General features: G+C 44.6%; 3 protein-coding genes across 6 annotated transcripts; all 3 read right to left on the bottom strand.

The window, feature by feature from the left end:
- Positions 1-1,433: 1,433 nt before the first annotated feature.
- Positions 1,434-5,301, bottom strand: LOC101752994. 2 transcript variants are annotated; one of them, XR_215110.3, is made up of 10 exons: positions 4,649-5,289; positions 4,431-4,544; positions 4,142-4,324; positions 3,405-3,895; positions 3,052-3,151; positions 2,865-2,924; positions 2,606-2,698; positions 2,372-2,491; positions 1,835-2,216; positions 1,434-1,741 (listed from the first exon to the last, which is right to left on the bottom strand). XR_215110.3 is itself a non-coding variant. In XM_004966293.3 (10 exons), the coding sequence occupies exons 1-9, from the start codon at positions 4,754-4,756 to the stop codon at positions 1,896-1,898; spliced, it is 1,590 nt and encodes a 529-aa protein (XP_004966350.1). In that variant the 5' UTR covers positions 4,757-5,301; the 3' UTR covers positions 1,434-1,741; positions 1,851-1,895. The 2 variants fall into 2 exon arrangements, 1 of the variants encoding a protein (XP_004966350.1); XM_004966293.3 differs by having other exon boundaries at positions 1,851-2,216; positions 4,649-5,301.
- An 880-nt stretch (positions 5,302-6,181) lies between these two features.
- On the bottom strand, positions 6,182-11,032 carry LOC101752579. Of its 2 annotated transcripts, XM_014805006.2 has the most exons (4): positions 10,946-11,032; positions 10,780-10,858; positions 6,952-8,606; positions 6,182-6,830 (listed from the first exon to the last, which is right to left on the bottom strand). In XM_014805006.2, the coding sequence occupies exons 3-4, from the start codon at positions 8,402-8,404 to the stop codon at positions 6,544-6,546; spliced, it is 1,740 nt and encodes a 579-aa protein (XP_014660492.1). In that variant the 5' UTR covers positions 8,405-8,606; positions 10,780-10,858; positions 10,946-11,032; the 3' UTR covers positions 6,182-6,543. The 2 variants fall into 2 exon arrangements, with proteins under 2 accessions (XP_014660492.1, XP_004966349.1); XM_004966292.4 differs by lacking the exon at positions 10,780-10,858.
- A 2,603-nt stretch (positions 11,033-13,635) lies between these two features.
- On the bottom strand, positions 13,636-17,814 carry LOC101786720 (protein PHOSPHATE STARVATION RESPONSE 3). 2 transcript variants are annotated; one of them, XM_004966291.4, is made up of 8 exons: positions 17,443-17,811; positions 15,814-16,511; positions 15,493-15,706; positions 15,289-15,365; positions 15,159-15,198; positions 14,987-15,056; positions 14,829-14,898; positions 13,636-14,400 (listed from the first exon to the last, which is right to left on the bottom strand). In XM_004966291.4, exons 2-8 carry the CDS (start codon positions 16,471-16,473, stop codon positions 14,110-14,112), a joined length of 1,422 nt encoding a protein of 473 aa, XP_004966348.1. In that variant the 5' UTR covers positions 16,474-16,511; positions 17,443-17,811; the 3' UTR covers positions 13,636-14,109. The 2 variants fall into 2 exon arrangements, with proteins under 2 accessions (XP_004966348.1, XP_022681726.1); XM_022825991.1 differs by having other exon boundaries at positions 14,391-14,532; positions 17,443-17,814.
- Between the last annotated feature and the right edge of the window lie 3,627 nt (positions 17,815-21,441).

Below are 21,441 nucleotides of genomic sequence, written 5' to 3'. Positions count from 1 at the left end.
GTAGCCAGACAGTGGTGACGTTACGATAACTCCGTTTTGTGGCCATGAATGGTTCCAATTTGACGCCTGATTCTTTGGACTCTACTATGTAGACGACAAAGTAATCAACGTAAGTGTGGGAAATGGATTAGATGAAAGCCTCAATGAGTGGTTACAAGTTATTTGCTTGTATGCTCTTCATTTGGCACAACATTTTTTTTTTGCATATGCGACAAAAATCGCATTATGTAAATAGAGGGCTAAAATGCATGCTGACTGCACTACGGATATGTGAATGTAAACTTAAAGCACAGCATACAATTTATTTTCTCAAAGCTAAATAAGGTAAGTTGCAACAAGATTTACGACAGGACGTTCAAAAAAAAATTACCTGGAAGAGGGAACTGTTGATTCAGACGATGATTCTACTGCAACTAAAGCTGCTGTCGAAGCTCAAGGTCCTACTGATGCAGAGACAAACAACGGTTCTGCTGGAGATGCTATTGCTGATGAACCGGCAGAGGTGTCAATATATGTAAACGCTTTCTTTTAATACAAAGATACGCAGCTCTCCTGCGTATTCTCGGAAAAAAAAGTCAATATATGTAAATGAACTGTTTTGTTTTTCCCAGTTGTTTGTAGTAGTGTTTTAGACTTTAGTTGCAGGTCAGACCGGTTTCCATTTTTTTGGAACCATGCACTCGTTCGGTTTTTCCTAAAGTCGGGACTATTTCTTTTTCTTCTAAAAAATTTTGCGGGCAGTTCCTGATGATTCATTCAGCTGTTTTCTTGATCATTCTAATAAGTTGCAGTGACTATAGCCACTGCGTGGGATCTCTCGGTCCCTCGATTGTCGTTTCTTTCGCGGTGGCCACTCGTGGTGTTCAAGGACGCGTTACAGTACTGGTAACTGCAGCTCCCTGTTCTTTCAAATATACTTTCTGACCAAAATGAGATGTACTCTGATCAGTTTGGCGTTTCGTTAGCCTGGTAGAGTGCTCGGATATCTGTAATCGTATCAAGGATGGGCAGGATGGATAGGGCAAGTGGGCAACATTAAATTAGTAATATTAGATTAGTACGAAGAAGCTACTACGATACTCTCTCCGTTCCAAATTATAAGTCGTTTTGGCTTTGCTATATTACTATACACCTAGATATAGAATATATCTAAATGCATAACAAAGTCTATGAATTAAAAAAAATCAAAACAACCTATAATTTGAGACGGAGGAAGTATATGTCATGGCTGCAGGCTGGATGGAGGGAATTAGGGATCGAGTACTTATGCCAGGCCTCTAAATGCTGCGTTTTAGAGGCATCAAAGTAAGGTAACCAAGTTGCAGCTGGTTTTTTTTTTGTCTAATTTTACATTCAAGCTCATACATGAGAACAGGGTCTTTGTGCCCAATGCGTGTGGACGTACATGCTGTCAGATCCATGATAAACAGATATAATGAGTAAACAAAAACCATGATGAACCCAATTTTTATTTGGAAGTAGGAGATATGTACAGATCTTTCAGGAAACTCGACAGGATGTTGAGGGCTTGAGGCGGATGAAACTATTAATACATTCCAATAATATACATCTTACTTCCAAAGTTACAAAACTCAATCCAGTTGCTGTGCGTTCTCAAAGTTGAGACTACCATAATCCCTTAGTATGAGCTTGCTTCTCAAGATAATCCTCTTGTTTCAACTCTCTGCCAGGGCTTGGAACAGAAGATTTGGGTAGTTTATGTTCCGCTGTTGCCTGTTGGCTGTTAGAAAACATGCAAATACATCAGAAAAAAAAAACAACCAAATAAGCTTTACGTTGCACCTGAATCCATGATAGGGAAAAAAACACTAACCAGCAGTATAGTTTACCAATTAGGTTATCTGGGAAAGGAAGAATCTGAATATTGATGGAAGTTAATTTATCAATCCCGTATCTGGTAGGAACAGGTAGCGAAACCGAGAATCAAATGGAATGATGCCGAAAGTACGGTTGCCCAGGAGACTTTGCCGCCTTTGAGACACGCAGTGATCAACAAATGTAGCTTGCTGCTGAGGTAAGATATGCGATATCCAAATAGGGAAGCTGTTGTCGTCAACAAAACCACGGGCAAAACAGTGCAGCATCTTAGGGACCAGAAGCTTCCCTTTACGACTCACTCCTACTGATGCCCTAATGAAATCACGCTGTGCATCTTGAAGTTCTTCCCTCACATTGTTTGCTGTGTATATCTTCACCTACAGCGATAATTAGTCCTAAGTCAACCATAAAATCTTTGCACTAGAAATAATCATGAAGGCCTTTCCATCTTAGTAACTACTACTTGGTAATTAAAAAAAAGGTGCTCTGTGACAGATGAAGGAAGCCAACTAAGGAATGATCTGAGGCTTACTGCAGGAGAAGAATACATTCCACAGCTGAGAGCAAACGTCAAAAGTGGCTCAGGTGCCTCAATGCAGAATTTTTTCTGCTCCTCAGGTACCTTCATCTTCTGAAGGGCAAGAAGCAGGGCCTTGAACAAAAGACAGAAATTAACTATTAACAGGTTGTGTTGAATAACAGAAGGTAATTAAAATAGGCAGCTCTGCCAGCTAAATGCCCAGCAAGGTTTGAGTAAATGACATACCATCTGTGGCCTATGACTTGGTGGTTTCATCTTCAGAATCACATATTCAATAAATGCAGCACTGAATGAGTGCCCCCCAATTGTATATGCGGCCTAAAGGGAAAACAAGTACAGCGATATGATTCTCCAGAAAGGAAAGTATATTAGACAATAAGTGTTAGAAATATGGAAATTTTGAATTGCTGGCATGCTATTTACTTGAATTACCAACTAACATACGAACAAAGCTAATGTACAATAATTAATTTTTTTAGCAAACCTTTTGCATCAATGAAAAAAGTTTCATGTCACTCCGTGGAACACCATAAGCAAGATAAGCCTGTGAATAGATGAAAAAAATGTCACTAATGTTTAGAACGAAATGTTCTCCCACCCGTTAAGGAAAAAAAATGCGTATTCTACCACATTCAACTACCATTAGAATTAGAGTATGCATGATCACTTACGTGCATCATCAACGCGTTGTATAGGTTGATCCAAAATGCCAACCTTGCATCCTCATTGAGGTGAACAGGGTTTATTTCTGCCAGCTGCTCAATGAATAACCTGCACTCTAATAGGCAATCATTAGTACTGTTGGATTAACCCAAATACCATGATCCCTGAATGAAAAAACAGGTGCTCATCTTTAATGGCATTGAAATAAAAGGCAATGAAGTACTAAAGAGACAATGTACTGAACCGCTGAGCTAAAGACAGCAAATTATATCATGATTAGGTACACCAGTTGTCATTGTTTCAATTAATAACAAAATAGTAAAGTGCGGGTATTACAAAAAAAAATTATTTGACACTTTACCTGAATTTGCATAGTGACTCGGCAGCATATTCAAGTTGTTTTTTCCCAACTGACATCCATGAAACTTCAGCCGCTGCACTGTAGCTACCTATGTCAGCCCAGCTAAGCTTCTCACGAGCTTTGTAGGGGTCAAAAACGGTCTCCGAAGCTAATAAATTATTGTTGTAGTTCAAATCAACTTGAGGGCTCTGTACCCAAGAAGATATGGAAGACGGTTCCGATAGAGACCAGAACGCAGAAATTGAATAATTCCCGCTGGGAGATGGAATAGACCACTGATTCTCCATGGAGGAATTCCTTGAGGAGTCTCTGCAGGAATCTGATAGGGAAATAAAGATGTTCCTCATGCAGCGGACGATGTCCTCCGAAAGCTGATTAGGATTCACTAAGCTTTTAACAGAGATCTGCCTCTGTAATTTCATAACTTGCTCGTGCAAGACAGCACGAGCATAAACCTTCTCCCCTTGACTACATTTTTCGCCCGTGGTATCCTGGTAGCAAAATGAATTTACACAGTTATATGCGCTAGACCAAGAAGACAATCACAGAAGTCTATCTGAATTGCAGAGTTCCTTAGTTTAGTCAGGAAATGATGCATTGAGATGAGAATGGGAGGTGAAGCTATTTGGCGTGACTATTCTAGAACCATATTGCACGTATGTTATTCTACTATATCTGTAATCCTAAAAGAATCTTGTAATTAAGCAAGAATTACAAATGAGGAAAGAAATTCGTACATCCGGTCCGAGTTTCCCAGAGTAGCAGGAGCAAGCTGACGGCGGCATCTGCTTGAGTCGGTACTCGACGAGCCTCCTCTCGTTCCTCTCCTGGATGAGCTGGAAATGCAGGGACACCATCTCCTCCTCCAGCTTCGTGACGGCGGTCTCCAGGATGCAGATGTTGGAGAGCAGCTCCTGCGCCTGCAAAGATAGAGAGAGGAGACATCTAGCGTGAGCGGCGAACCCAGCAGCGCCCATTCACCACGGTGGGGAATCGGGAAATCAACAGCCGCGCCGCGCAGCGTACGTTGGTGGGGAGGTATGCCATGTCGGCGAGGGTGACGGCGGCGCGCTCGAGCGCGCCCTCGAGGACGGCGTGCAGCGCCGTCTCCTCCCGCAGCGCCCTCTGCAGCTCCTTCACCTGCGCGCGGGGTTCACAGGTCAGGCGCGAGCGAGAACGAATGCCCGGCGGGCGCCCGCAGACTGCAGATAGAGTGGGGCGGGGGTACGACGAAGGGGACTCACATCCTGCTCCAGCTGCAGCCTGCACGACGAGGAGGAGGAAGAAGAGGATGGGCGGGCCGGCGGCTGGGGCGAGAACCCCCTCCTCGCCTTGGCCAGCGGCAGCGGCATGGTCGTCGGTCCGAGTCCGACTGCGGCTTCCCCCTCTCCCTCCTCCGCCGCCTCGGCGATTCGCTCCGCTCCTCCCGGAGGGAGACGGCGAGAGGTGTTGAGGCAGCCGGGGCCGCGCTTCCGGTGGGAGAGAGGAGGAGAGGCGAGGCGGCAGCGGTGGCAGCAGGAGACTTAAACGGGGGAGGGGAGAACGGGAGCTCTTCCTCCGAATACGAGTTTGACCGACTGGTGCCCTGGTCTTCAAATTTTGAAATGCACGGTCGCCTATTGGCCCCGCCGGCGGGCGGGCGGGTGGCCACGCAGGCGCAGCTACGTGCCTAGGCCGCGTGGCCGGTGGCGTGGAGTGGGTGGCGCCCAACTCGCGACTCGAGGTGGCGGTGGCGGTGGTGGTGGTGGTGGCGCGGTGCGAGCGCGACAAGACGGAGTGCGCATGCGAGGCGAGGCAGCACCCAACCGAACCATCTGCAGCTGCTCGGACCGACGGGGGGTGCGAGCGGCATGGCGGCGCGATCCGCGGGCCTATGCGCCCGTGCCGGCGCCTGACCGCAAGAATCCATCCAGCAGCCCGAGCTCACCGGAGCGAGAGGCAAAAGGCTGGGATCCCACCGGACCCGAGACGCCTCCCTTGTCCCGTGCCGCTTGTTGCCTTGCTACGCTTTCTTCTTTCTTTCTTTTACTACCACGGCTTTCCTTGTTGTTTACTGCAACCGCTGCCGCTAGTGCTCGCCAGCCTTCTTCCCTGCCGCCCTTGCACGCCGTCCTATACCACTCACCCCAGCCGGGCATTACGGTTACGGAGCCCGAGGATCGGATCAGCTTCAAGGAGCCCGTCACAGATCCACAGCCGAGTTCAAACTTGAAAAAACTGATTAGAAAAAAGTAATCAGCCAGGAGCAATGTCCACCGCATCAGACAATGGAAGCACAAGCTGCCATGGGTGGTTGGGGCGCAGCAAATGCGACCGCTGCCAGTCTGCCACAGTGCCCGGAGCAACTCCACTCTGCACGGGTGCAGGCTCTGGCCGTGGCCAATTCAATTCGTTCCGACGAGACGCAGGCGACACAGCGACGCTGCGACCCGCAGGAGGACACATTGAAAGCAGGCGTGGCCGTGGCCCCGTGCCGTCCAGGAAGCAAGCAACTCGGGCCTTAGTTGGCTAATTTGGGAGGTGCAAAATTACTGTGCTAGCACTGTAGTATACTGTAGCATTTCGTTTGTATTTATAAATTATTATCTAAATATTGACTAATTAGGCTCAAAAGATTCGTCTCGCAAAGTATAACAAAACTATGCAATTAGTTTTTAATTTCATCTACATTTAGTACTTCATGTATGTCCTGCAAGTTTGATGTGATGAGGATCTTCTTTTTGCATAGTGTCAAAGTTGGGAGTTGGAGGTAAGCCTCGAGAGAACAACCACGTCGATTAGTCAGCCAGCAAAATCATTTCATTCATGGAAAAATTAATCATCCGGCCGGAAAAAGAAGAATGCGAGTATAACAAACACAAGTCACCAGGCTTCCGGTTTCTTTCATGGGCCGGCCCGTAGTGTACAGAACTACATACACAAATACAAGAACCACCGGCCCAAAGTCACACCAGACCGGCCCGAGCCAGTTTCGACGTCAACCACAACCAGCAGCAAGCAGGCATGGCCGCATGGGTGTGCTGCTATGCTGAGACCCAGTCGCCCAGCTGGGTAGTGAGCTTGCCATGCTGGGCGGCAGGAGGGTCGCCGCGTCAACCACAAACCAGCAGCAAGCAGTCATGGCCGCATGGGTGTGCTGCTATGCTGAGACCCAGTCGCCCAGCTGGGTAGTGAGCTTGCCATGCTGGGCGGCAGGAGGGCCGGCGACGCGGGGCACCGAGCTCGCGAGGCGGAGGTTGTAGTAGACGTACTCCATGCTGCGGAATCTCTCCCGCTCGGTGTAGGCCATCTTCTCGGTGTGCAGCCTCTCCGACAAGCTCCTGTCGAGGTTGTACCTGGACACGCCGTAGCACGTCTGACCTAGGATCAGACCCGCAAATGACTGCAGCGCCGGCGTGCCAGTCCCGTGCTTCACCCACCAGAGATCTGCGATTCCAAATAAACAATGGTAACGATGTAATTAACTTAAAACTAGAGATAAGAGTGACTATTTGATATTTAGATTAAAGGGTTCACACAGCAAATGAAGACTAGCCTTTTACTTTACCTTGAGGTGTACCCACAGCTTCCTCAATGGCTGGATCAGAATCAAACTGCCCCGACTTCCTCAGATAAACATCCATTTGTTCAGCCACGAGCAATGCGTCGTAATGACTCTTGGCTGCTCGGAGGATGCAGGTTGTGATGCCACTGCTAATTTCAGCGTCGTTGCGGAATCGAACGGTGTAAAAGATAGCTGGATTGAGAAAATAACCAGCAGCATGGACTGGGGAATGCAAGTAATCATCCCAAATATGATCAATCATCTGCCAGTAACTGTCATGCTCATCACCAAGATTCTGTTTTATCTCTTCCTTTGCGTTATCCATGGCATCATACAGGACACTCACTGGACACTTGTCATCTTCCAGTTTGTACAAAACTCTGATAAGTGGGCCTGTGACCTTCAAAACGTGGGCAGCAGCACTCCAGAATGCATTTTCCATCTGTACTACCTCACATATACCCATGGACAGATTAGTAGAAGCCAGATCAGAGGAAACCCAGTCTGCAGAGTTAAACATCTCCACCAGATTTTCCCTCCAAGACACAAGCTTTTCTAGAGTGTCAAACATAGCCACACATTTCAGGTTAGAATTACTTATGATCTCGGCATCCCCAATATACAGCCTTTTCAGTTCCATTGGCAGTGCATGGCCATACAAAAACCTAGTGATTTCCTTTGCCTTCGTTAGGACATCTTTCACGTTATCAAGTGCTGCTATATTCTCAAGAAGAAGATCGATGCAATGATCGGCACATACCGTGAATATGAATGACTGCTCATATCTCTTTAACACAGCATGTTCTGCAGCTTGCATATGTGGCGATACATCATTTATGATAACCTGAACGATGTTGCGAACACCAATATCTTCAATCACATGACACACCATTGTGGCAAGCTCATCAACATCATCAAATATTGTAGAGGTGTCCATGGATCTGAGAAACAGCATGCCTTCTCTGCAATGCACAAAAACACTGACAAACCTTTTCCCACATCGGCTTTTCCAGCTATCCAATATCACACTGCAGCCACTTTTTTCCCAGTGTTGCCTCAAAGCCCTGTCACGCTGTTGAACTTCCTTTATTTGCACCTGAAGAATATATTCATAAGAAGGCATTGCGATCCGAACCCCACGGGTGAGCAAATCAATCACCCCATTAAAAGACGGCAAGTGAACAAAACCAGGCTCAAGTCCAGCCTCAAAGATGAGCCTGCCTATTGAATTTGCTACCAGAGAATCAATGTTATCACTTGCTCCCATGGAGGGTTCAGGTTCCTGCCTTTGTGACACAGGCTTGTCCTCAGAGCGGCTGCATGCGTTGGTTTTCTGGCCGGATGATGATGATGATAGTTCTGCTTGCCTATTCACAACACAGAGTTCCTGCCTAGAAGAACTTTCAGCCAAATAAACACCATTAACATTTGTCCTTCTGGTTGCCATGGGTTGCATCAAATTGTGTTCAAATTATGTGTGAACTGAAGATACAAGCGGTTCACAAAGACAAAGCCCCTTCTCCTTTGTAGTATGTACTTAAGGCAGCTAGCTGCAAAAGTGGCTGTCACACTTGATCTGGTGGGGACAGATTCCTTATCATATTCATAGGAAGCTCAGGATATGTCAGTTTTCCAAATAAACTCATTGATGCACATTCCTGAAAAGAAGTAAAGACAGGCTGTTAAGATAAATTAATCTAACAGAATGAAGGTACTTCCTTCCCACCATAAAAGCAAATGATTTTTTTAGAAATAAAGGAATAACTATTTGTGTTGCATTATTCCATTTTCAAATAACAAGCTATAGTTACCAGAGCTACGAATCTTTGGGCATCAATACAGTGAAGTACAGTAATGGTGACAGGGGAGTTCAACCATTTGTCTTTTTCACCATGCTATTATGATGGAGTATATATCTGGATTACATACATGGATACAGTTGTCTATGCGTTGATTTGATCCTACAACCTTGAAGCTCCAAGGATTTGAAATTTGAAAATCACGGTCCAGTATGAAATTGCTAGCAAATTAAGTGACATCCAGACAATTTGGTAGCACTGAAAACTGTCATCTGACCATACTGGTAGCTATACCCCATATCCATGCATTACTTTAAAACTTGGGATACAAACTACAAATGTGGCATTTCTTTTATTTCTGCAATAATGATCAATGTTCTGAACCCCATGCTTGTCCAGATGATGTTTGACGGAACATAAATGATGGACAAAACAATGCAAAACTAAGAGAATCGATGCACATTAAATAATTGTTTTAACGGACTAATTACAGACCTCTTCCGTCTTCTAGATATTTTGACTCTAACTCATAATTATAATAGCCAGTCCAAAAGGGCAAAACTGGAATCTAAACACTAAGATATAGAATCAGATAGGAAAAAAAAAATGAACAAAGCTCAGGATCATATGAGGAAATGTAAATGAAATCTTACAAGTAGGAAACAGAACACTAGCATTACATATACTAGTAACCATGCACGTGTCTTGAAGGGGAGTCTTATCTCCTAAAGTGCGGGAGCAAGTCTCCGCATGTGCACGGGAATCGTTTAAGGCATGGGTGCGGGAGCAATCTCCTAATGGGCTGTCGTGGGCCGATATTTGATTCATTTCATGAATAAGCCAATTTTCACTGGGAATAATATTTTGATTTGTTTCACGAATAAGCCAATTGTCATTGAGAATAAACTTCCAATTCAGAGAGTTGAATTTATTTACTAAGGGTTTTGACTTCTATCGTTGGCCATCCGGCAACCGCAAAACGAGATGTAGTACAATTGTGGTGCATACCCATCGGAAAGTCAGAACAGCATAAATTAATCTGCAGAAGTTTTAAAAAGGAAAAGCACAAAAGAATGTTGAAATACATGGCAACAACCTAACAACGCTCAAATATACTAGTTGTCTAGTTCCTGCTCAAAGGTCCATAAGGCTGAATACTGTAGATCAATGCAAATTAGGCTGCTATCTGCATTTAGCATATTCAGATCTTGAGGGGCAAACAACGAATAAAATAGAAACGTTATTCACTGTAGATAGTCATGTGCTTGACACGTCCATGCTCTTTGTAAACATGCACATGGATCTAAAGGAAACACTTCCTTGTCTGCATGTTCTTAAAACTAAGACACTGAGCCAACCGTGCTCTAATTGGCACAACAGCTTTTAAAAAGCCACCATTATGCTTTAAATTAAGAAACTGAGCCATGTGACCATGCTCTGATTGGCTCAACATACCATTACACTCTGAACTCCTTAACTAAATAAACTACATGGGACAAAAGGAGCTCTCTTTTGTACACACATGGTCCCTCATGAATCCCCGGTGGTGAAGTGCGGAGGTTTTGGCTTTTAAGTTTTAATACCCGCCATGTGGAGGCGGGAACGAACAACTAAAATTTGTTCAAGTTGTCACAAGGTGGCAAAGATTTTCCCGCGTCCAAGGTTCCCTATCCTATCACTTTAGCCAGCCTCCATTCCCATGGCTGTGTAAGAATTTAACCATGTCCACTCCTTTGACGCCTAAAGCCCTAAACCTTGCATACAGAAAGTCTGGGCCCACCATCACTATGGGATTGACTGAGATCCAAGGACTGGACATCTCTCACGCGTTGGATTAGAAGGGCCGACTCAGACCATGGATGCATGGTTGGCTGGACTGGATCAGCATGCCGCGCAGCAAATGAACCCGCGACTACCAGTACTGAGAGATGAAAGAAATGGATTCGATTTCTCACAGTTGAAAGTTGAAACATCCACTAAAAACAAAAGCCCCGCTTAGAAAATTCGGTTGCTCAAGCTAGGGTTTCCTTACCAACAGAAGAAAACCCAATCGACCCCACGGATCAGTCAAAACTCAAGAGGCCACCACGCCGAGACAAATCGGCAGTTCACTGAGCAGAGGGGAGAAAGATTAGCACCTGGCAGGCAACAATGCGACGGAAATGGAATCCACGCGAGCATACCGAGGAAGCAACTACCTTTCCAGAAAGCGAAGATACCAAGTCCACCACCCGATGATGGATCTCCGCTCCAATGATCCGCTCAGGAGCGGCGCCGAGGCCGGCGGGGGGGGGGGGGGGGGGGGGGGGGGCGGGGCCCGGGAAATTTCCGCGCCGACAGGAAGAGGGGGAACGACAGAGGACAGGCGGCGACGGCGTCGTGGTCTCGTGGACTTCGAAATCCTGGGGGTCCCTCCTCTCCTAGGTTTCCAGAGGGGCTTTTAATCCTCGTCGTGGACCTCGGGCGCCGATCCACCGTGCAAACGAGATCGGACGGCCAGGCGGAGTGGGGTCGCCGCATTGTCAACGTAGGACCAGTGTTGACTGTTGACTGGCATGTCGTGCACTCCTCGTGGATGAGGCCGTGGTGGGAAAACGTTGAATATATGCACAAAAAAAAAGTCCATACCCTAGTAGGACTAAATGCTGAGCAAAATTTTTGTTTGACCCTATTTTCTCGGCGTCCAATAAGTGCTTATGTGAGTGCTTAATAAAATTCACGGAGTTGGTATTTATCTTTTTTATGTTGCATAGTGGTTACAACATTTTACCAATTTGGCTGTTTAGCTGGACTTATAAGCCAGCTGAAAAGTTGAAACGGCTGATTTTGTTGTGAGAGAAAAATATTGTTCAATGGCTGATAAACTATCTTTAAAACACGTTGTATGTTCTAAAAGAAAGTCTAAACACTCTAATGGTGTTGAATGCCAAGTAAAACCCTTTTTTTCTTGATGAAAAGCGCATATATGGACATATATAAACAAAAAAAAAATCCAGTCATGTATATAATTTTTTTGGACGTTCCATATAAATTTATCATCAAAATGTAGCGGTTGCGAATTATAATACTTCATTGAATTTATCTTCCAGTTAGATATAAGGGTTACGTGCTTCGCTATCATAATTATGACAATTGACAAGTACAATGACTTTAGAATTTCACATTCTTTCTCCTTCTCCAACCAACAATTCATCTCCCTCCGTGGCCTCACTCCCCCTGCACGCACTTGTTTCAGCTACCAGCATATTTTGCGTCATGTGGTCGTTCCTCTGCTCGTTTCTTTTTGCGTTTTCTCCTTTAGCCAATCTGCTGGAATAGCTAATCGGTGCCATCATCCTCGCACAGGAATATCCCGCTTAGTGGGCTTCCCTTTTAGCAGAAGAAATAATAATAAAAAAAGACTTATTGGATCCTATGCCGAAGACCAGGAATTGGCATGTTTGGATTGTGACCCTAGTTAGCCAAGCTAAAATTTGGCCATAGCCAAATCAGGGCATGACAAAATTTTGGTCATATTGGGCATGTTTGGATGGTGGCCAATCCTAAAACATTTGCCAAAAATACTAAACAATGTGAGTATGACATGTAGGGTCCACATATTATTATTTTTTTCTTCATTAAAATATAGTTATGTGTGATCTTATTTTGTAGATAAAATTACAAAGGAGTATAATGGTGAAAACAAAATTCGAATTGGATATAGCGTGTAGTGGATATTAGCATTTGAAGATTGATAATCTAAAAATTTTAATACACATGCATGCAATGCAGGCTGACACATCACCTATGGGGAGTTTTTCAGCCCGACCAAATCGGGGTTAACATTTTGCTCGCCCGCAGAATCACCCGCTTTGCCTGTGACTGTAGATGGCAGCTGCCCTTTGCTTGGCCGACCAAAGTTTGGCCTGCAAGCAAAGTGGCCAAAATTCGAGGGCACGCCAAATTTTGGCTCGGCCAACACCGGCCGAGAACCAAACACGCTCTGGGCACCATGATCTTAACGTGAGCCTCGTAGGTTTCCGCACGAGAATCATTTTAGGGGGTGTTTGGATCCATGAACTACTTTTTAGTTCGGATTACATCGGATGTTTGGATACCAATTAGAAGAACTAACACTGAACTAATTATAAAACTAATTGTATAAATCATGGCTAATTCGTGAGATAAATCTATTAAGCCTAATTAATACATGATTAGCACATATTTACTGTAGCATCACATGGTCAAATCATGGACTAATTAGGTTTAATAGATTCGTCTCGCGAATTAGCCTTCATTTATGCAACTGGTTTTGTAATTAACCAGTATTTAATATTCCTAATTAGTATTTAAATATTCGATGTGACAGCGAAACCAAACAGCCCCTATACATTCGAATTGACTATACGGCAAACTAAAACAACTGATTTGGGGCGCGCAGACGGAGGCTAAGGAGGATTACTTCCCCTCACCGTTCCAACTGATGCGACCAGGAGCCATCCGATAGCAGCCATGAATTTTGCCCCGATTTGTATCTATAGCTGTCCTTCGCTTAGAACTGCTTCAACCATGTGCATTTCATATCTTCCAGGAGCACTGTCAAAGGTCCGGCTGTTTCTCTCCTTCCATATACTCCAGGTGATCAGCATGAATGTGAAGTCGATGCCTTTCTGCTTGAGGGAGTTGTGGCCATGTCTAAGTTGCAGCCACCATTCCATCATCCCTTCTTCCTCAATTGGAGCTTGGAATACTGAACCCATAGTTGTCACCCCAAGCAAATATTATGATTTACTAGTTTACTAGTTACATCCCACCCCAAGCACTCATCACTTCCCAAGTTTACTAGTTACATTAACTTCCATTTTCCATTCCAAAGTCGAGCTATATTATGATACAATGGGTCAATGGCTAAGGTTTGAAGTCCGTAACAAATATCATTCCACAATTCGTACCAACATATCTTTTTCGAGGATACGGAGAGCTGCGTATGAAAAGAAGAGAAATGGACAAGTTATTACAACACAGGTCTTCCCGAGCCGTACGCACACAGATGTTTTACATATTAGATGCTACATTGCGCAAACCAAACACAACTAAGGAAAGGGTAGGGGTACTAGCATGGAGCTAAGGTGGTCGCGCTCCGTCGGCTGCAGCCGGTCATCCTAGGACTGCCATAAGTGTAGCACCAGCTTCAATCCAAAGCTGTGCTTGCCGGGTGATGGCCGTGGCGATCTGAGCAGCGGACTGTGGTAATTCATACCAACATATCAACAGGCAACTAGACATGCTACGGTTGTACAAGTTACAAGTTGTAGCAAATAGCTCCTGAAAGAAAAAGGAACGGGGACCAAACATTCAGAATGTATTGGCCTCGGCCGAACGGCTATGAACAGGGGACCTCACTCTCAGGATCAACCTGAAACTCTGTTCTCTTGCTAACAGCAGGTGACTTGCATTCTGAGTGGGCATCCAGATTTCTGTTCTTGGATGGACGCGGCGAACTGGTGCCTGCCTCGGTTTCGCTTCTCTCCTTTGACGCTGTCGATTCAGGTGAGACTGCCTGTGCTTTGGTAGGTGCTTTTAGCGACAAGTTGCCAGCCTTCTGTTGCTCTTCCAGTATTTTCTGCAAGTATCTTGCATGTTCCTCTATCCGGAGCTGCAACTGCCTTTGCACCTGATGGTGAAATTCAAATTTTCAGTGTTGGAAATATCTGGTAATCGAGTTTCTGCTAGTGTACTACATGCTTCCTGACTGTTTCAGATATCACATGACAATGGGATATGCATACTTGGAAGTACAGAGTACCTGCAATATATTCGATTCTGATTATTAAATTTTAATTATCATGGTCAAAGCTCGCAATAGACAATTAGTTCTTTTATGTATTAGCTGATGTGCATAGGTTGGCCAATTCAAGGATAGTGATATCAGGCTGAAGAACAGAATACAAGTGACCAATATATCCATGGTAATCTAAAACTGAAATATGACTAATTCCTAGTATGAATTTGGATAAACTTAGTTAATCAAGCATATGATCTAACAGTAGTACTCGTGCCGCGTGATAACATACCCTCCACTCTGGATGATCTGATACCCACCTCTAATTGTTCATGAAGCTGTTTTTGAACCTCCATTTGCATCCTTAGGGCTTCTGCCACTTGTAAATTCCTAATGAACATGTAAGGAAAACCATGTAAGATTCTAAGCTCGTGATGCTTATATGCATTTCCCCCTGCTTAAGCAATAGAGGACTCACTTCGTTTTGCTTGAATCACTGCTGCTGCTACCCGATTGTGCTTTCTTATCCTCCGAGGAAGCCTTCTCGTCTACACATAGTAAGCATTTAGGATGACATTTGTTTTCCAGAAAAGAACTGCTATTATAAAGAAGTATGCATTGAGCACCAACTACAGGTAATTTTAGCTTACCTTCTTTAGTCTCAGGAAGATATTTCGCAAGCCGATACTTCTACATGACAAGTGTAGGGGAAAATGTAAGTTAAAACAAAAACATAGAAGGGATAGTTTATTTTTAGTGAATAGAAGCGTAGACTTGTACCTGCAGATGACTCTTCACATGATAAATGGTTAGGCCTTCTACCTTCATTAGTTTCAGCACACCCTTAGGAGTTGCTTCTGTAGAGATATGAAAGTGAACCATTCATCAAGGATGGTCTGTGAAATACAGAACTCGAAACATGTGGGAGAGTAAATATTGACAACTTGAAACCATATGGGAGATAAAGCAAAATGATCAACTTACTTTCAGGTCCTTCAAGCTTGTTCACAGCCTCCACAAAACGCTCATGAAGCTCTAGTGTCCACCTCAATCTTGACTTGTTAGTTGTTGCAGAGACAGAAGATGACCGAGATGAGCTAAGCTGGACTTTAACTGGTGATCCTAGATTCTGTATACTCTGGTTGGAGCAAGATGATACTGGAAGTGATGACAGTTGTGGTGGTGTGCCGTATATGTCCTAAAATCATTGCGTCAGAGAAATAGTACTAGAAAAAAATCTAGAAACTGAGACAGAGGCTCTGGAGTGCTGCAACACTGTTTCAGTAAGGGACTCTGTTCACTTACATCTAAATGAGGACTCTCCTCGTTGTCAGTGATGGCAATTCCTAGCTGCTCAGACAGAAACTGAAATTCCATCTGTTCATCAAAAGCCAGGGCATTGGTTTCTCCATGGAAGCTGCCATCAGAAGCATCTCCAGAAAGATTAAGGAAATCTTTCAGATCATCTGAGTGTTCAGCTTCATCTAAAGCATTGCCAGTATCACCAGCAAAGAGAAGAGAGGAGCTCGATGACTGCCCAGCTGACACCTGCTGCTCACACTTAGGAGGGTGAGGCAAGAAAGGTAAAGTGCCCATTTGCCGGCATGGATCCGTGTTCTTTGAAGATGATGAAAACAAGCTTGTGCAGAACGTCGACGAGTTTGACAATATGGGGTCAGAAAATTTGGGATGTGAGATGTGAGACAGAGGGCTTTCTGGATCAGTTTCAGGACTTCTTTTCTGAAGGTTAACTGATAGGCTCCTTGACAAGCTCGACGACCGGATCAACTCAGTCTTGATGCTTGATGATTGGCTCGTGGATGACAAAGTGTCATCTATCAAGAGCCGGTGGTCCGATTTAGAATCAAACAGCTGAAGGACTGAAGTTTGTGTGGATGTGCAGGCATGTACTGTTTCGTTGGGAGCAATAATTTGCTCCCCAGTAGCAACACTCTGGGTGCTCATTTTGCTTCTGCTGATTAATGACTTGATAGGCTACAGGCCTGTACATGAAAAATTGTTGATTGTAAGGAGATTGCTGTGCGACAAATTCAATGCTTAAATAAGCATATAGTTCATAATATAAACAATAATATTAAGAAAATTACAAACAGATGAAACTTGTTTATGAATACATAGAATTCATTTCTATATTCCAGTATTTCGACAACAAATGATAACTTCCAAGTGCTAACAGTACTTGCAAGAAAACACGTGGACCTAACAGTAGATTTCTTTTGACATATAGACGCAAAGAAGCACATCCACTAGAAAAAGCTTGGTACGAGATCCACACAGTTTATGGAAACTATTTCGTTCTGAAAAAAAGACAAACTCCAAAAATGATGCATAACGACGGTCAGAATCTGCGAACCAAGTAACCAAATGTTTCTCAATGTCGACAAAACCAACAAAGGAACATAATAGCATTGAAAAGACCGGATACGAGATTCCACGCACTTTCCGAAAATTTTTCCTTCCAGCTAGGCGAGCAAATGACGCCCTGTCTGACCGGCAGGCGGCAGCGAAGCATGTAATGCCCATACTGTGTCCAGGTTCAGCATCAGAAGGTCAAGGGGAGAAAACTTGGCATACAGTTGTTGGAATTTGGAACAATCCCAGGAAATTACACACGACACCGAGACAAATCCCCGAAAGAAGCTCAAATCCGTTCCTTCGAAGGGGAATCAAAGAGTGAGCTCAGAGGTGATAAAAGAACGGAGAATTTGACAAAGGGCATAGTGAAGCGCATCAACCAAAGATGGAAGAAAGGCAAATCAAGAACGGGGTGTATTTGCGCTTCAAAAGCATTAAGGCCAGCACAAAAGAAACTGTTAAATTTAGCAAAAACCGTACTCCTACACAGCCTGACTGATGCCAAGGAGGCGATGGAATGCAGATAAAAATGAAGGATCTTTGAAACCTTAGCCTCACCTGAAACACCGCGAAGGTAGGAGCACGGATTGTAGGAGATTCAGAATCTGGAAGCGGCCAATCCTCTCTCACTCCACCGGTCTCCACTCTCTCGAGTCTCGACTCCTATCCAAGACCCAATCTGGCAACCTCTCTCTCTCTCTCTCTCTCTCTCTGAGACCTAGCTAACAGCTGCCGAAATCCTATCCCTCTTCTTGCAAATCATTGGTGCCCGGCAACTATATGCTACTCCCTTTCTTGGTGTGCTCCATCCTGGCCGGTTGGTTGGCTGTCTTGCTTTTGGTCTCGCAGGAGGTTAATAATGGGGTGCTGTGCAGGAGCCCTTCTTCATTTCTCCAACTTCTTTTCCCATCTCTTTTGGTATATTTTCTGAAATTTGTCCATACCTGAACTCCCCATCACCCGAATTTGCTTCTTTTTTAACCCTGACGGGAAGCAAGAGAGGTCGGTCAGTTCCCAAAAAGGCCCACCAACCATTTGCGGTAAACTTTTTTGTGGTCTAACCAGCCCATTTCTGGTTTAGTGTTGGTATGTGTCAATGCTGTCATCAGTCAAGCTTTGCTCTGCTATTTTGTAATCATGGTGTTGCCATCTTGAAATTGATGTTTGCCAACTTGCTGTAAATATTGCAAACCCAGGTGTGACAATCCAGGAGTGGTAAGCACAAAGTTGGGTGGATTTGCCTTAAACCACGTACTGAGTTAATCCCTGCATGAAAATCATACTGATTCACGGCAGGTGTATTTGTTGCAGGTGAAAATCATACCGAGTAGCAAAGATTCTTTTAATGGGGGGATTTTTTTTCCTTTTGGCTTTCCTACCAGTATTCAATTGCTTAGCTTTCGTCATTTGTTTAGTGTCCGAACCTACATATCATGAGGAGTTTTCGGTGTAAAAAAAAATAGGACACAGAAGAGAATTGTTTATCGTTGCAGGCAAATGGAGAGGTCGACGACATCTTGGATGGTGTGAAAAAGCTCCATTCACGTTAAGGGGGTGTTTGGATACGAGGTGTTAAACTTTAACAGTGTCACATCGGATGTTCGGATGCTAATTAGGAGAACTAAATATGAGCTAATTATAAAACTAATTGCAGAACCCTGTGCTAATCCGCGAGACGAATCTATTAAGCCTAATTAATCCATCATTAGCAATTGGTTACTGTAGCACCACATTGTCAAATCATGGACTAATTAGGCTTAATAGATTCGTCTCGTGAATTACACTTCATCTGTGCAATTAGTTTTGTAATTAGCCTATATTTAATACTCCTAATTAGCATCCAAACATCCGATGTGACAGGTGTTAAATTTTAACACTTGGTTGCCAAACAGGCCCTAAGTGACATTACAAAACTAGTCCTGGTAGTGTGGCTGACATAAGCATTGGATTAAGACAAGGATGATAAAAGAAATGGGAGACGGAATCTGCGCAACCCCTGATGCAGTCGAGAGGGCAGACGTGCCGGGAATCGTCAGGTTTTCATCTGCATGGTGGCAATTGTTTAGTGACTAGTCTAGTGGTGTATGTCCATGAGACAGTGAGACACGGAATTATTTAGCCTCAATAATCAGTGGTTAGTGCAGATACTTGGAGGCAGAAATAATGGATAAGATGGGTTCATTACTAATACTAAGTACTAGGTTTGTGTTTGTGTTGGTCTAGGTGAGCTCCAAAATGTGAATTCCACAGGGAAATAAAAAAAAGAAACAAAGGCGAGGAGAGTGCAAGCAGAAGAAAAGGGCCAGTGCAAACGACGACGTCAAAGAAGAAGAAGAAGCAGCATGGGGCCATGAACTCATCAAGATTAAAACAATATTTGTATGAGAAAACCTACAATCATGCCGCCTATAACTTTGTCTCTCTCTTTTCTCTGAAAATAGTCTAACTTGCAGAAATTTGTGAATGATCACATAGAACCCTTCATACTCTGATAGGTTGAGAAAAGGGTTAGCTTCCTATACACATTCAGACATTCTCAATCCACCACAAGCTGGCTCCGTTTTTCTTTTTTTTAGATTTTTGTCCCCATCACTGATCCACTTGCTCGCAAGAAATTATTTTCTGAAACATTTTGCTCACAGAAAAGAAAGCGATGGGGCAGGCTCCACTGGCTTGGTGATAGATTCCCTGTAACCTCGTTCTAGGATTGGTCGATGCAGATCCAACAAAGGACAAGCTACTAGCTCAGCAGAATGCTAGTTACTAATGACGCTTTTGCCCTCTCCTTTTCTGACGAACAAAACGAAAGAAAAATAGTGCACTACTGCTCGTCTGCTCCCTTGACAATGGGAGCGCCAAATTTGGCACGATTGTCGTAGACTAGTGTCCGACTTTACCTGCCTTCTCATCCAAGGTGTATCTATCCTGTTAAGGTCTGCATCCCGAACATGATTATTACATGGCGTTAAGCTCCTCCGATGCGGTAAATACTAAATCCTGTGGGTTCTCTCGATCCCTTTTTCACCAGGCCTGGTCGCCTGGCGCAAGTTGGCATTTTTGGTTTTTCGTCGTCACCGTCAGCAGCCGCCATCTGGTTTCGACGTCAGGGCTTTTCAAGCGTCGCCATCCGCCGGAGGGGAGGAGGAAGGTGGAATATGCCGTATGGCGGCGGCATATCGCGCGAGCAGAGCACGTCGGGGTCACTCGCCCTCAGCTTGCTGCTCTGCTCTGCTCTGCTCAAGTGAACCAACCAAACCAAGCGAGGTCGCCGCTGCCACACCCACGGGCCACAGCCAGCCACAGGCCCGGTCGACCTCGTGCGGGCCCGGGAGGGAGACGATCAAAATCTCTCCCTGAAGCAATCTTTCCCCATCGTGCACATGTACATCCATTGATTTCACTCCGACTGCTGCCCACATATACTGCTGACTGAGCCACTGATGAGGTTGTGTTTATTTAGCAGTTTAAGGCAGTCCCAATAAGACATTGATGATAGTTTCTATCTCTCTTGATTACATCAACAACTCAGCGATTTGCTGATGTGGCAATGAAGTTAACGTAGAGAGAGAACACATTGCCACGAAATGGTTTCCTTCTCAGGAAACTATATCTTCATGTGAATCAACGCACCAAAAAATTAGAGAAATAGCGTTGGAGAGAAACCACCGATTTCCATTACACTCCTCTGGATACAGTGCGCTGCCGTCGTTGAGCAGGCCACCGCTGCCGTTGTTGTGCAGGCCGCCGCCGCCATGCTCGCCGCGGCCGAGGCTCCTCCGCGGACCCCGACGTCGAGGAGGAGGCCGCGCACCCGACGGCCGGCCTCGTCACCTACACGGCGAGCACGGGCGTCGGCAGCCGCGTCGCATCGAGCTCAGGCCCGAGCTCCGTCAACTGGAGCTGTTCTTGGGCCGGTTCGCTGTAGTGCCAGATGTGGAGAAGGCGTTTGCGGTGGAGCTGGAGCTGGCCTTATTTGCATGATGCATAAAGGATTTGGAACTAGAAGAGAGAATGATTAGTTGGATTTTTATTTAGACTCTAGATAAAAAAGTTACATTGTGAAGGATAATTTCTTGATACAATATCCTAGACTATGAAAACTACGATGGTTTCTTTCATTGGAAGTGCCGTGACAAGCAGGTAGCAGAGAGAGCTGGAGCTAGCTGATGGTGTTGTATGAACTGTACACGTGTCGACCGGTGCTGACATGGCCACAGCGCAGTCACGAGTTAGGTAAATTACATGTCATTTTAACTTTATCAAATTCATAAACTTTATTATGCATTTTAGATACACTCTATATGTAGATAAATAATAATATTTATGTATTAAAAAATTAAAATAACTTGTAATTTGGGATGGAGGGAGGAGCTGCGAATCATCAGCGAGCGTCAAGTTATAGATCCCGATCGGCAAAAATATATTTCCGGTTCAATTGCTCCTCCACCAGCGTTGCGTCAGCCGTTGATTCGGCACGGTATCTTGGTATATCCACTCGCATCTAATCCCGATCAATCATCATGGCCATGGTCCATGTAGGCGAGAGCGCCACAACTT

Source organism: Setaria italica, chromosome IV (assembly GCF_000263155.2).
Source record: "Setaria italica strain Yugu1 chromosome IV, Setaria_italica_v2.0, whole genome shotgun sequence".
Lineage (NCBI taxonomy): Eukaryota > Viridiplantae > Streptophyta > Magnoliopsida > Poales > Poaceae > Setaria > Setaria italica.
The sequence above is the reverse complement of the archived record's forward strand: the minus strand, read 5'-3'. Positions and strand labels throughout refer to the sequence as shown.

Bases quoted from the DNA above. Each gene is read 5' to 3' on its own strand.
- LOC101786720 (XM_004966291.4), bottom strand. From the start codon at position 16,473: ATGAGCACCCAGAGTGTTGCTACTGGGGAGCAAATTATTGCTCCCAAC. The intron at 15,707-15,813 runs GTAAGTGAACAG...CAATGATTTTAG, and splicing joins AGGAGAGTCCTCATTTAGAT to GACATATACGGCACACCACC. The intron at 15,366-15,492 runs GTAAGTTGATCA...ATATCTCTACAG, and splicing joins CAAGCTTGAAGGACCTGAAA to AAGCAACTCCTAAGGGTGTG.
- LOC101752994 (XM_004966293.3), bottom strand. From the start codon at position 4,756: ATGCCGCTGCCGCTGGCCAAGGCGAGGAGGGGGTTCTCGCCCCAGCCG. The intron at 4,325-4,430 runs GTACGCTGCGCG...CTATCTTTGCAG, and splicing joins TGGCATACCTCCCCACCAAC to GCGCAGGAGCTGCTCTCCAA. The intron at 2,492-2,605 runs GTATGTCATTTA...CTTTTGTTCAAG, and splicing joins CAAGTCATAGGCCACAGATG to GCCCTGCTTCTTGCCCTTCA.
- LOC101752579 (XM_014805006.2), bottom strand. From the start codon at position 8,404: ATGCAACCCATGGCAACCAGAAGGACAAATGTTAATGGTGTTTATTTG. The intron at 6,831-6,951 runs GTAAAGTAAAAG...TTGGAATCGCAG, and splicing joins AGCTGTGGGTACACCTCAAG to ATCTCTGGTGGGTGAAGCAC.